Source organism: Procambarus clarkii, chromosome 87, assembly GCF_040958095.1.
Source record: "Procambarus clarkii isolate CNS0578487 chromosome 87, FALCON_Pclarkii_2.0, whole genome shotgun sequence".
In the NCBI taxonomy this organism is placed as follows: Eukaryota; Metazoa; Arthropoda; class Malacostraca; order Decapoda; family Cambaridae; genus Procambarus; species Procambarus clarkii.
This window is the reverse complement of record NC_091236.1, coordinates 18,622,606-18,636,029: the sequence shown is the minus strand read 5'-3', so window position 1 is coordinate 18,636,029 and position 13,424 is coordinate 18,622,606. Positions and strand designations below refer to the sequence as shown.

General features: G+C 45.9%; 1 protein-coding gene across 1 annotated transcript; it reads right to left on the bottom strand.

Moving 5' to 3' along the window:
- Positions 1 to 3,259: 3,259 nt before the first annotated feature.
- LOC138358960 (neuroblast differentiation-associated protein AHNAK-like) lies at positions 3,260 to 8,052 on the bottom strand. Its single transcript, XM_069317451.1, has 2 exons — positions 7,971 to 8,052; positions 3,260 to 3,753 (listed from the first exon to the last, which is right to left on the bottom strand). The coding sequence occupies exons 1-2, from the start codon at positions 8,050 to 8,052 to the stop codon at positions 3,260 to 3,262; spliced, it is 576 nt and encodes a 191-aa protein (XP_069173552.1).
- Between the last annotated feature and the right edge of the window lie 5,372 nt (positions 8,053 to 13,424).

Below are 13,424 nucleotides of genomic sequence, written 5' to 3'. Positions count from 1 at the left end.
TCAAGGACACTGGCCTGTAGTTCAGTGCCTCTTGTCTGTCCCCCTTTTTGTATATTGGGACCACATTCGCCGTCTTCCATATTTCTGGTAGGTCTCCCGTCTCCAGTGACCTACTATACACTATAGAGAGTGGCAAGCAAAGTGCCTCTGCACACTCTTTCAGTACCCATGGTGAGATCCCATCTGGACCAACAGTCTTTCTAACATCCAGTTCCAGCAGGTGTCTCATGAACTCCTCACTCGTAATTTCGAACGCTTACAAGGCCACCTGGTTTACTTCCCTTTCTCCTAGCACAGTGAGCTCACCTTGTTCTATTGTGAAGACCTCCTTGAACCTCTTGTTGAGTTCATCACACACCTCTTTGTCATTCCCTGTATACCTGTCCTCGCCTGTTCTAAGTTTCATTACCTGTTCTTTCACTGTTGTTTTCCTTCTGATGTGACTGTGGAGTAGCTTTGGTTCGGTCTTGGCTTTGTTTGCTATATCATTTTCATAATTTTTCTCTGCTTCTCTTCTCACCCTGACGTACTCATTCCTGGTTCTCTGGTATCTCTCTCTGCTTTCTGGTGTTCTGTTATTCCGGAAGTTCCTCCACGCCCTTTTGTTCAGTCCCTTTGCTTCCATACATGCCCTATTATACCATGGATTCTTCTTTTGCTTCTCGGATTTTTCCCTTTGGGATTGGATGAACTGTTTAATGCCTGCTGACACTTTTGGGTGACATAGTCCATCATATCTTGTACAGACTTATCTCTGAGGTCTGTGTCCTTAGGTACTTCGTTCAGGAAACGTCTCATCTCCTCATAGTTCGCCTTTCGGTATGTCAGCCGTTTGTTTCCTAGTTCTTTTTTGGGGGAGATAATTCCTAGCTCTACCAGGTACTCCAATTTTAATACACTCACCTATTTGTGCTTGCGGGGGTTGAGCTCTGGCTCTTTGGTCCCGCCTCTCAACTGTCAATCAACTGGTGTACAGGTTCCTGAGCCTTTTGGGCTCTGTCATATCTAGACTTGAAACTGTGTATGGAGTCAGCCTCCGTCACATCACTGCCTAATGCATTCCATTTGTCAACCACTCTGACACTAAAAAAAATCATTCTAATATCTCTGCGGCTCATTTGGGCACTCAGTTTCCACCTGTGTCCCCTTGTGCGTGTTCCCCTTGTGTTAAATAGCCTATCTTTATCAACCCTGTCCATTCCAATTCCAACACACTGTGTGTGTTCGTGCGTGTGCGTGTACTCACCTAGTTGTACTCACCTAGTTGTGCTTGCGGGGGTTGAGCTCTGGCTCTTTGGTCCCGCCTCTCAACCGTCAATCAACAGGTGTACAGGTTCCTGAGCCTATTGGGCTCTATCATGTCTACACTTGAAACTGTGTTTGGAGTCAGCCTCCACCACATTGCTTCCTAAAGCATTCCATTTGTCAACCACTCTGACACTAAAATAGTTCTTTCTAATATCTCTGTGGCTCATTAGGGCACTCAGTTTCCACCTGTGTCCCGTAGTGCGTGTGCCCCTTGTGTTAAATAGCCTATCTTTATCAACCCTGTCGATTCCCTTGAGAATCTTGAATGTGGTGATCATGTCCCCCCTAACTCTTCTGTCTTCCAACGAAGTGAGGTTCAATTCCCGTAGTCTCTCCTCGTAGCTCATACCTCTCAGCTCGGGTGCTAGTCTGGTGGCAAACCTTTGAACCTTTTCCAGTTCAGTCTTATGCTTGACTAGATATGGACTCCATGCTGGAGCCGCATACTCCAGGATTGGTCTGTCATATGTGTTATATAATGTTCTGAAAGATTCCTTACACAAGTTTCTAAAGGCCATTCTTATGTTGGCCAACCTGGCATATGCTGCTGATGTTATCCTCTTGATATGAGCTTCAGGGGACAGGTCTGGCGTGATATCAACCCCCAGGTCTTTCTCTCTCTCTGACTCTTGAAGTATTTCATCTCCCATCTGGTCTCCTGCTTCCTACTCCTATCTTCATTACATTACATTTGCATGGGTTAAACTCTAACATCCATTTGTTCGACCATTCCTGCAGCTTGTCCAGGTCTTCTTGAAGCCTCAAGCTGTCCTCCTCTGTCTTAATCCTTCTCATAATTTTGGCGTCGTCAGCAAACATTGAGAGGAATGAGTCTATACCCTCTGGGAGATCATTTACGTATATCAGAAATAGGATAGGTCCCAGCACAGAGTCCTGTGGGACTCCACTGGTGACTTCCCGCCAGTCTGAGGTCTCACCCCTCACTATAACTCTCTGCTTCCTATTGCTTAGGTACTCCCTTATCCACTGGAGCGCCCTACCAGTTACTCCTGCCTGTTTCTCCAGCTTATGCATCAACCTTTTATGGGGTACTGTGTCAAAGGTCGTGTGTGCGCGTACGTGTTCGTGTGTGTGCGTGCGTGTAAGTATGTGTACGTGCGTTTGTGTGAGTGTGTGCGTACTCATCTAATTGTGTTTGCGGGGGTTGAGCTTTGGCTCTTCGGTCCCGCCTCTCAACTGTCAATCAACTGGTGTACAGATTCCTGAGCCTATTGGGCTCTATCATATCTACATTTGAAACGCCCTTCTGTGAATGGAGTCAGCCTCCACCACATCACTTCCTAGTGAATTCCATTTATTAACTACTCTGACACTGAAAAAATTCTTTCTAACGTCTCTGTGAAGATGTTAGAAAGAAAATATTTAGAAAAGTTAGAAAAACTTTAGACAAAATATTTCGTTAGAAAAAAAAAGAATATTAATCTGTGGCTCATCTGGGTACTAAGTTTCCACCTGTGTCCCCTTGTTCGTGTCCAACCCGTGTTGAATAGTTTGTCTTTGTCCACCCTGTCAATTCCCCTGAGAATTTTGTAGGTGGTTATCATGTCTCCCCTTACTCTTCTGTTTTCCAGGGATGTGAGGTTCAGCTCCTTTAGCCTTTCCTCGTAGCTCATTCCTCTCAGTTCCGGGACGAACCTGGTGGCATACCGCTGAATCTTATTTAACTTTGTCTTGTGTTTAACTAGGTATGGACTCCAGGCTGGAGCTGCATACTCCAGGATTGGTCTTACATAAGTGGTATACAGGGTCCTGAAAGATTCCTTACACAAGTTTCTAAAGGCAGTTATTATGTTGGTCAGTCTAACATATGCCGCTGATGATATTATTTTGATGTGGTCCTCTGGGGACAGGTTCGGTGTGATATCAACCCCCAGATCCTTCTCTCTATTTGACTCTTGCAGGATTTCCCCTCCCAGATGATACCTTGTGTTCAGCCTCCTGCAACATCAAGAGCAGTGCTGGGTCCTGTAACATCAAGAGCAGTGCTGGGTCCTGCAACATCAAGAGCAGTCCTGGGTCCTGCAACATCAAGAGCAGTGCTGGGTCCTGCAACATCAAGAGCAGTGCTGGGTCCTGCAACATCAAGAGCAGTGCTGGGTCCTGTAACATCAAGAGCAGTGCTGGGTCCTGCAACATCAAGAGCAGTCCTGGGTCCTGCAACATCAAGAGCAGTGCTGGGTCCTGCAACATCAAGAGCAGTGCTGGGTCCTGCAACATCAAGAGCAGTGCTGGGTCCTGCAACATCAAGAGCAGTGCTGGGTCCTGCAACATCAAGAGCAGTGCTGGGTCCTGCAACATCAAGAGCAGTGCTGGGTCCTGCAACATCAAGAGCAGTCCTGGGTCCTGCAACATCAAGAGCAGTGCTGGGTCCTGCAACATCAAGAGCAGTGCTGGGTCCTGCAACATCAAGAGCAGTGCTGGGTCCTGCAACATCAAGAGGGAGAACGTATGGAGTTGCAGGTCTACGATCTTGAGTGGCAGGTGCCGCAGGAGGTGTGGCAGGTGCCGCAGGTGGTGTGGCAGGTGCCACAGGAGGTGTGGTAGGTGCCACAGGAGGTGTGGTAGGTGCCACAGGAGGTGTGGCAGGTGCCGCAGGTGGTGTGGCAGGTGCCACAGGTGGTGTGGCAGGTGCCACAGGAGGTGTGGCAGGTGCCACAGGAGGTGTGGCAGGTGCCACAGGAGGTGTGGCAGGTGCCACAGGTGGTGTGGCAGGTGCCACAGGTGGTGTGGCAGGTGGCACAGGAGGTGTGGTAGGTGCCACAGGAGGTGTGGTAGGTGCCACAGGAGGTGTGGCAGGTGCCGCAGGTGGTGTGGCAGGTGCCACAGGTGGTGTGGCAGGTGCCACAGGTGGTGTGGCAGGTGCCACAGGAGGTGTGGCAGGTGCCACAGGAGGTGTGGTAGGTGCCACAGGAGGTGTGGCAGGTGCCACAGGAAGTGTGGCTGCCTGGGAGTGTGAGGGAGTGAGGCGAGGTAGTGTGTGTTGTGGGGCGGGAGGCTGCGACACACACCTCACAGCGAGCCCTCCTCTATCTTCACTCAAAAGAACCCTGTTTTGCCTCATTGCGGCTTTATGCTCCTTCTTTACTTGGCTAGCGCGTAGAGCTCTTGTCTTTAGAGCCTTCTTCTTGTCCGATACTCTAACCATTGTGCAGTAGATACAACAAAATACGATCTACAGGACGATCTGTGAGAGCGCGTCAGGGATACGACCACCTGCACAGACACAGACGGGTGACGGAGTCAGGTAATTGGCTTATCCTCCCTCCCTCCCTCTCTCTCACACAAGACTGTTACCAATGAGTGAATTTATAATTTGTATATGCATAACAAGATATTTTCTACTCTATTACGAAATACTAGACGCTTACAACGTATGACGCATCACCCTACGGCGCACCCGAGCCGCAAGGACCAGATTTGGGACAATTGTGGCTGGAAAATTTACTCTAATTACGTTATTTATTATCATAACATTAAACAGTTTGCACCACAATGTTGCCAGAACGTTGTAGTATTTTTATAATTTTTTCAGAAAAATTCGTATTTGGGCGATTTTTTTCATCTAATGCCCCCCTAAGTACTCCCTTATCCACTGGAGCACCTTTCCTTTTACTCCTGCCTGTTGCTCCAACTTTTTTTAACAGTTTTTATGGGGTACTGTGTCAAAGGCTTTCTGGCAGTCCAGGAAAATGCAGTTGGCCCACCCTTCTCTTTCCTGCCTAGTTTTTGTTGCCTGGTCATAAAATTCTATTAAACCTGTGAGGCACGATTTACCATCCCTGAACCCATATTGGTGGTGCGTTACAAAGTTATTTCCCTCCAGATGCTCTTCGAGCCTTTTCCTCACGATCTTCTCCATCACCTTGCATGGTATACAAGTTGAGGAAACTGGCCTGTAGTTCAGTGTCTCTTGCCTGTCACCCTTCTTGTATATTGGGACCACGTTAGCTGTCTTCCAACTTTTTGGTAAGTCTCCTGTTTCCAGTGACCTGTTATACACCATAGAGAGTGGCACACTTAGTGCTTCTGCACCTTCCTTTAGTATCTATGGTGAGATTCTGTCAGGCCCAACAGCCTTTGTCACATCCAGCTCCAGCAGACACCTTTTGACCTCATCACTGGTGAGGTCAAATTCCTCCAAGGTTGCTTGGTTTGCCGCCGCCTCATTTAGTGCAGGGGCTTCTCCTTGTTCTATTGTAAAGACCTCCTGGAATCTCTTGTTGAGTTCTTCACACACCTCTTTGTCATTCTCTGTGTATCTGTTCACCCCTTTTCGCAGTTCACTTGTTCACTTGTGAACACTTGTTCCTTCACTGCTGTTTTCCTCCTTATGTGGCTGTGGAGCATCTTTGGTTGGGTCTTGGATATCTCGCGATGTCTTTTTCAAACTGTCTCTCTGCTTCACTCCTCACTCTGAGGTACTCATTTCTGGCCCTCTGGTATCTCTCCCTGTTCTCTGGTGTTCTGTTATTTCTGTAGTTTCTCCATGTTCTTTTACTCAGTTGCTTCGCTGCCTTGCATTCCTGGTTGAACCACGGGTTTTTCTGTTGTTTTTCGTTTTTCTCCTTTTGGACGGGGATAAACCTGTCTGCAGCTTCCTGCCACTTCTGGGTGACAAAATTCATCATGACCTGCACATTCTTGTCTCTAAGTTATGTTTCCCATAGTATTCCCCTGAGGAAGTTCCTCATCTTGTCATATTTTCCTCTTCGGTAATTTAGTCTTTTTCCCTCCGATCCCATCCTTGAATAGGTTATCCCTTCCTTCACCAAGTACTCAAAAGTCAGTACACTGTGGTCACTCATTCCTATGGGGGATTCAACTTTGACTTCCCTTATTTCTGACTCATTCAGAGTGAATATCAAGTCGAGTCTAGCTGGTTCATCATTGCCTCTCACACTTGTGGGTTCCTTGACATACTGGCTCAGAAAGTTCCTTGTTGCCACTTCCAAGAGTTTAGCTCGCCACGTATCTGCACCACCATGTGGGTCCCCATTCTCCCAGTCTATCTTTCCATGGTTGAAATCACCCATGATTAAGAGTCTTGAGCCATTCCTGCAGGCAACTGAAGCTGCTCTCTCTATTATATTAATGGTTGCCATGTTGTTCCTATCAAACTCCTGTCTGGGTCTTCTGTCATTTAGGGGAGGGTTGTAAATGACTGCCACTATTGTCTTAGGTCCACCCATTGTTATAGTTCCTGTTATGTAATCTCTGAATCCGTCACAGCCCGGAATTTCCATCTCATCAAAACTCCAATCCTTTCTTATCAGCAGGGCCACTCCTCCACCTCCTCTCCCTTCCCTCTCTGATATGAGATATACTTCTCAAGAAGTATATCTCACAGTTTGTTCCAACTGTGAGTCATAACACAGCATCTGTTATGACTCCTGACAATTTTGTTTCCGTTAGTCCTATTACATCAGGGTTTTCTTCTTGCGCCCTTTCTGCCAGTTCACTTGCTTTATTGGTAATCCCATCAATGTTTGAGTACATTACCTTGAAGCTCACATTCTTATATCCAATTTCACCCTCACTCCCCGCAAGTGTAGGAAGTTGTTCCATGGTCATTGCTACTTGGGTAGGCTCATCCTCCTGTGAGGTAGTTGCCAGGGTTCAGGGGGAGGTGGAGAGGGGGATGGAGGCCTTAGGTCTTTATCAGGCCTGCTTGGGGCAGGAAGAAGTCCTGGGGGGTGAGAGGGGCAGGGATTGCTTGAGGAAAGGGCACGCCTTCCTGCGGTGTAATTGACAGGGGTTTGGGGGAGGTGGAGTGGGGGGATAGAGGGATTTGGTCTTGCTCAGGCTTGCTTGGGGCAGGAAGAAGACCATGGGCTGGGAAAGCAGGGGATACTTGGGGTAAGGGGAAGGGGGAGGATTTGGGTTTCATGATGGGCATTGTGCAGGGGCAAGGAAGGGTTTATGCTGGGGGATAGGGTGATAGGGGAGCCCTATTGGGTGGTGGGCTGGGGTGTTGCATTCCTCCCCTGGGGTTCCTGAGTTGCTGGATTGGGGTTCACCACTCCACTCTGGGATTGCTGGGTTGGAGGCTGAGGTTCCCTGGCTCCCTTCCCTCTCCTTGCGTCTTTTCCTTGCATCTGCTGCCCTTACTATCTCGTCTCTGGTCATATCCCTCTGAACATGTACCTCTTTGTAGTTCCTTGCATGCCTCAGTTTGTTCTTCTTTACTAGGATGTCCTCTTTGATGACTTTGCTCTTGAATACTACCTTGATCAATCTCATTTTGTCTCTGTTGTACTGGCCAATCCGGAAAAACTGTTCTATATCTCGTTCAGCCCCTTCCAATCCTATCTTCTTTAATATCCCTTCCACTGCAGCTTTGTCTTTAGTCCTCCATTCCTCCCTCGTGGAGCCCTCTTGTTCCTTCATACCTACCACTACTACAAATATTTTCCTTTCCATTAGCTGGCTTGTGCATCTAGCTGCCTCCTGTAAGGTTACTGCTTTCATTACAACTTCCTTGACTGTGGACATTGCTCCTGGGCTCTTGAGCATTTCAGCAAAGGTTGGACCAATTGTAGGGGTTCCCTGCCATTGCTACATCTCCTGGTACCTGGGGTTAGTTGTGTGGGGCAGAGTCTGATGAGGGCCTGTTTTTAGGCTTATCTCCTCTTGCTCTGTACTTAGTTCTGTCTGCAGCTTACATATAGTTTCCCTCAGGTCCTTCAATTCCCCACTGACTTCCTTCCATGCCTTAGCAATCATCTCCATGAATGACTCGTCCAGTCCCTCTCCTCCAGCTTCATTCTGTTGTCTTACCAACCCGCTTGACCTGTGTGTGTGTGTGTGTGTGTGTGTGTGTACTCACCTAGTTGTACTCACCTAGTTGTGTTTGCGGGGGTTGAGCTCTGGCTCTTTGGTCCCGCCTCTCAACCGTCAATCAACAGGTGTACAGATTCCTGAGCCTATCGGGCTCTGTCATATCGACACTTGAAACTGTGTATGGAGTCAGCCTCCACCACATCACTTCCTAATGCATTCCATTTATCAACCACTCTGACACTAAAAAAGTTCTTTCTAATATCTCTGTGGCTCATTTGGGCACTCAGTTTCCACCTGTGTCCCCTAGTACGTGTGCCCCTTGTGTTAAATAGACTGTCTTTATCTACCCTATCAATTCCCTTCAGAATCTTGAATGTGGTGATCATGTCCCCCCTAACTCTTCTGTCTTCCAGCGAAGTGAGGTTTAATTCCCGTAGTCTCTCCTCGTAGCTCATACCTCTCAGCTCGGGTACTAGTCTGGTGGCAAACCTTTGAACCTTTTCCAGTTTAGTCTTATCCTTGACTAGATATGGACTCCATGCTGGGGCTGCATACTCCAGGATTGGCCTGACATATGTGGTATACAAAGTTCTGAATGATTCTTTACACAAGTTTCTGAATGCCGTTCGTATGTTGGCCAGCCTGGCATATGCTGCTGATGTTATCCGCTTGATATGTGCTGCAGGAGACAGGTCTGGCGTGATATCAACCCCCAAGTCTTTTTCCTTCTCTGACTCCTGAAGAATTTCCTCTCCCAGATGATACCTTGTATCTGGCCTCCTGCTCCCTACACCTATCTTCATTACATTACATTTGGTTGGGTTAAACTCTAACAACCATTTGTTCGACCATTCCTTCAGCTTGTCTAGGTCTTCTTGAAGCCTCAAACAGTCCTCTTCTGTTTTAATCCTTCTCATAATTTTAGCATCGTCCGCAAGTGTGTGTGTGTGTGTGTGTGTAATTACCTAAGTGTAGTTACAGGATGAGAGCTACGCTCGTGGTGTCCCGTTTTCCCAGCACTCTTTGTCATATAACGCTTTGAAACTACTGACGGTCTTGGCCTCCACCACCTTCTCACCTAACTTGTTCCAACTGTCTACCACTCTGTTTGCGAAAGTGAATTTTCTTATATTTCTTCGGCATCTGTGTGTAGCTAGTTTATATCTATGACCTCTTGTTCTTAAAGTTCCAGGTCTCAGGAAATCTTCCCTATCAATTTTATCAATTCCTGTTACTATTTTGTATATAGTGATCATATCACCTCTTTTTCTTCTGTCTTCTAGTTTTGGCATATTTAATGCCTCTAACCTCTCCTCGTAGCTCTTGCCCTTCAGTTCTGAGAGCCACTTAGTAGCATGTCTTTGCACCTTTTCCAGTTTGTTGATGTGCTTCTTAAGATATGGGCACCACACAACCGCTGCATATTCTAGCTTTGGCCTAACAAAAGTCGTGAACAATTTATTTAGTATATCGTCATCCATGTATTTAAAAGCAATTCTGAAGTTAGAAAGCATGGCATAGGCTCCTCGCACAATATTCTTTATGTGGTCCTCAGGTGAAAGTTTTCTATCTAGAACCACCCCTAGATCTCTTTCTTCATCAGAATTCTTTAAAGATTTCTCACATAATATATAGGTTGTAGGTCCATATACTTATTTTGTCCAGGTCATCTTGAAAGGCATGACAATCATCTACGTTTCTTATCCTTCCTATTATCTTAACATCATCAGCAAACATGTTCATATAATTCTGTATACCAACTGGTAGATCATTTATGTAGACAATAAACATCACTGGTGCAAGAACTGAACCCTGTAGTACTCCACTTGTGACATCTCTCCAGTCCGATACTTTACCTCTAATCACTGCCCTCATTTTTCTATCAGTCAGAAAATTTTTCATCCATGTTAGAAGCTTACCTGTCACTCCTCCAATATTTTCCAGTTTCCAGAACAACCTCTTATGGGGAACTCTGTCGAAAGCCTTTTTTTAGGTCCAGATAGATGCAGTCAACCCAACCATCTCTTTCCTGTAATATCTCTGTTGCTCGATCATAGAAACTGAGTAAATTCGATACACAGGATCTTCCAGATCGAAAACCATACTGTCTGTCTGATATTATATCATTTCTCTCCAGGTGTTCTACCCATTTAGTTTTAATTATTTTTTCCAATATTTTGACTATTATACTTATCAATGATACCAGTCTATAATTAAGGTGTGTGTGTGTGTGTGTGTGTGTGTGTGTGTGTGTGTGTGTGTGTGTGTGTGTGTGTGTGTGTGTGTGTGTGTGTGTGTGTGTGTGTGTACTCACCTATATGTACTCACCTATATGTGCTTGCAGGATCGAGCATTGACTCTTGGATCCCGCCTTTCGAGCATCGGTTGTTTACAGCAATGACTCCTGTCCCATTTCCCTATCATACCTGGTTTTAAAATTATGAATAGTATTTGCTTCCACAACCTGTTCCTGAAGTGCATTCCATTTCCCCACTACTCTCACGCTAAAAGAAAACTTCCTAACATCTCTGTGACTCATCTGAGTTTCAAGCTTCCATCCATGTCCTCTCGTTATGTTACTATTCCGTGTGAACATTTCGTCTATGTCCACTCTGTCAATTCCTCTGAGTATCTTATACGTTCCTATCATGTCCCCCCTCTCCCTTCTTCTTTCTAGTGTCGTAAGGCACAGTTCCCTCAGGCGCTCTTCATACCCCATCCCTCGTAGCTCTGGGACGAGTCTCGTTGCAAACCTCTGAACCTTTTCCAGTTTTATTATATGCTTCTTCAGATGGGGACTCCATGATGAGGCGGCATACTCTAAGACTGGCCTTACGTAGGCAGTGTAAAGCGCCCTAAATGCCTCCTTACTTAGGTTTCTGAATGATGTTCTAACTTTTGCCAGTGTAGAGTACGCTGCTGTCGTTATCCTATTAATATGTGCCTCAGGAGATAGATTAGGTGTTACGTCCACCCCCAGGTCTCTTTCACGCGTCGTTACAGGTAGGCTGTTCCCCTTCATTGTGTACTGTCCCTTTGGTCTCCTATCTCCTAGTCCCATTTCCATAACTTTACATTTGCTCGTGTTGAATTCTAGTAGCCATTTCTCTGACCATCTCTGCAATCTGTTCAGGTCCTCTTGGAGGATCCTGCAATCCTCATCTGTCACAACTCTTCTCATCAACTTTGCATCATCCGCAAACATCGATATGTAGGACTCTACGCCTGTAAACATGTCGTTAACATATACAAGAAATAGAATTGGTCCCAGCACCGATCCTTGTGGTACTCCACTTGTTACTGTTCGCCAGTCCGACTTCTCGCCCCTTACCGTAACTCTTTGGCTCCTTCCTGTTAGGTAGTTCCTTATCCATTCTAGGACCTTTCCCCCCACCCCCGCCTGCCTCTCGAGCTTGAACAGCAGTCTCATGTGCGGTACTGTATCAAAGGCTTTTTGGCAGTCCAGAAATATGCAGTCTGCCCAACCATCTCTGTCCTGTCTTATCCTCGTTATTTTATCATAGAATTCCAGAAGGTTTGTTAGGCACGATTTCCCTGTCCAGAACCCATGTTGATGTTTGTTCACAAACCTAATGTTCTCCAGGTGTGCAACCAGTCGTAGCCTAATTATTCTTTCCAGTATTTTACAGGGGATGCTTGTCAGTGATACAGGTCTGTAGTTAAGTGCCTCCTCCCTATCTCCTTTCTTGAAGATCGGCACGACATTTGCCTTCTTCCAGCAACTGGGCAATTCTCCTGACATTAGTGACTCATTAAAGATCATTGCCAGAGGCACTGATCACACACACACACACACACTGATGTGTGTGTGTGTGTGTGTGTTTATTGTGGGGGTGGCACTGTGGTGGGTGGGTTTAACTGGTGGAGGGATGGAGGGAGTGGGAGTGAAAGGGAGGGGGGAGTTAAGGGGAGTGAAAGGGAGTGAGGGGAGAGAGGGTGAGGGAGAGCGAGGAAGAGAGGGAAATAGGCAGAGCGGGGGAAAGAGGAAGGAGGGCGATCAGGTGGGTGAGGGATGGAAGGTCAGTCCCGGGGGTGAGGGGTGAGGTTGGCGGTAGGCTTTTTTGTGCGTGCATGTGTGTGTGTGTGTGTGTGTGTGTATGTGTGTGTGTGTGTGTGTGTGTGTGTGTGTGTGTGTGTGTGTATGTGTGTGTGTGTCTTTGTGTGTGTGTGTGTGTGTCTGTGTGTGTGTTTGTGTTTACACTGGCGTGTTATGGTGAGGAGGGGGGGTTGGGCTAGTCCGTGGCGGTGTAATGTAACATACAGGTGTGAGAAACTAGTACCAAGCCGAGGCTCTTGAGCTACTTTTCGTATTTTAACTTAAGTTCAAAGCTAATTATTATATCAAAAACACTGTTCAACTTGTATGACTGACTTTGAGAGGCACTCACCTCCAAGTAAGCATCCCAAAGCACAATTAGGTGATTTATGGAGCGATGTCCGCCTTAATTGTTGACGTCCCCGCCACAGCTGGTCGTATTCTACCCTTCTCAGCCTGCTAGTGCGACTGTCTTGCCACAAACTCGTTCTTTTTTTCATTTTTTTCCTTATCCAACGTTAAAAGAATTCACTATGATGCATTATCACTGCGTTGCTGTACCCTTCAAATGCAACCCATTCTCGCACTTTCGTATAGTCAATATTGACTTATTAAATACGTGCATATGTGACATACTAAACATACTAGTTTACCTTGAAAAGCTTAATAGAAAACACCGACCTTACCTAACCTTCTTAGTATGCTAAGATAAGTATCTTATTGCTTCGTAATTACAATTATTACTTAACCTATTAAAGGTCTGGGTTAAGTAATAATTGTAATTACGAAGCAATAAGATGCTTATCTTAACATACTTGAAAAGCTTCATACAAAACACCAACCTTACCTAACCTTCTTAGTATGTTAAGATAAGCATCTTACTGCTTTGTAGTTACAATTATTACTAACCTATTATAGGTATAAGTTAAGTAATAATTGTAATTACGAAGCAATAAGATACTTATCTTAATATACTAAGAAGGTTAGGTAAGATCGGTGTTTTCTATGAAGCTTTTCAAGGTAAACTAGTATGTTTAGTATGTCACATATGCACGTATTTAATATGTCAATATTGACTATACGCAAGTGCGAGAACGGGTTGTCATATGTCCAAAAACTATGTTTTGGGCTCACTGGTACGTAAATATCCCGAGAATATTGAACTAAATCGCTGACCCCCGTCCTACACTTGTGCCTTCCCTGGCCGTCCTACACTGTGTATACACTACACTGCGTACTCACCTAGTTGTACTTGTGG

Excerpts from the sequence above, each read along its gene's own strand:
- LOC138358960 (XM_069317451.1), bottom strand. The coding sequence starts at position 8,052 with ATGATTGCTAAGGCATGGAAGGAAGTCAGTGGGGAATTGAAGGACCTG. Across the intron at positions 3,754-7,970 it reads TAAGCTGCAGACAGAACTAA|GACCCAGCACTGCTCTTGAT; the intron begins GTACAGAGCAAG and ends TTGATGTTGCAG.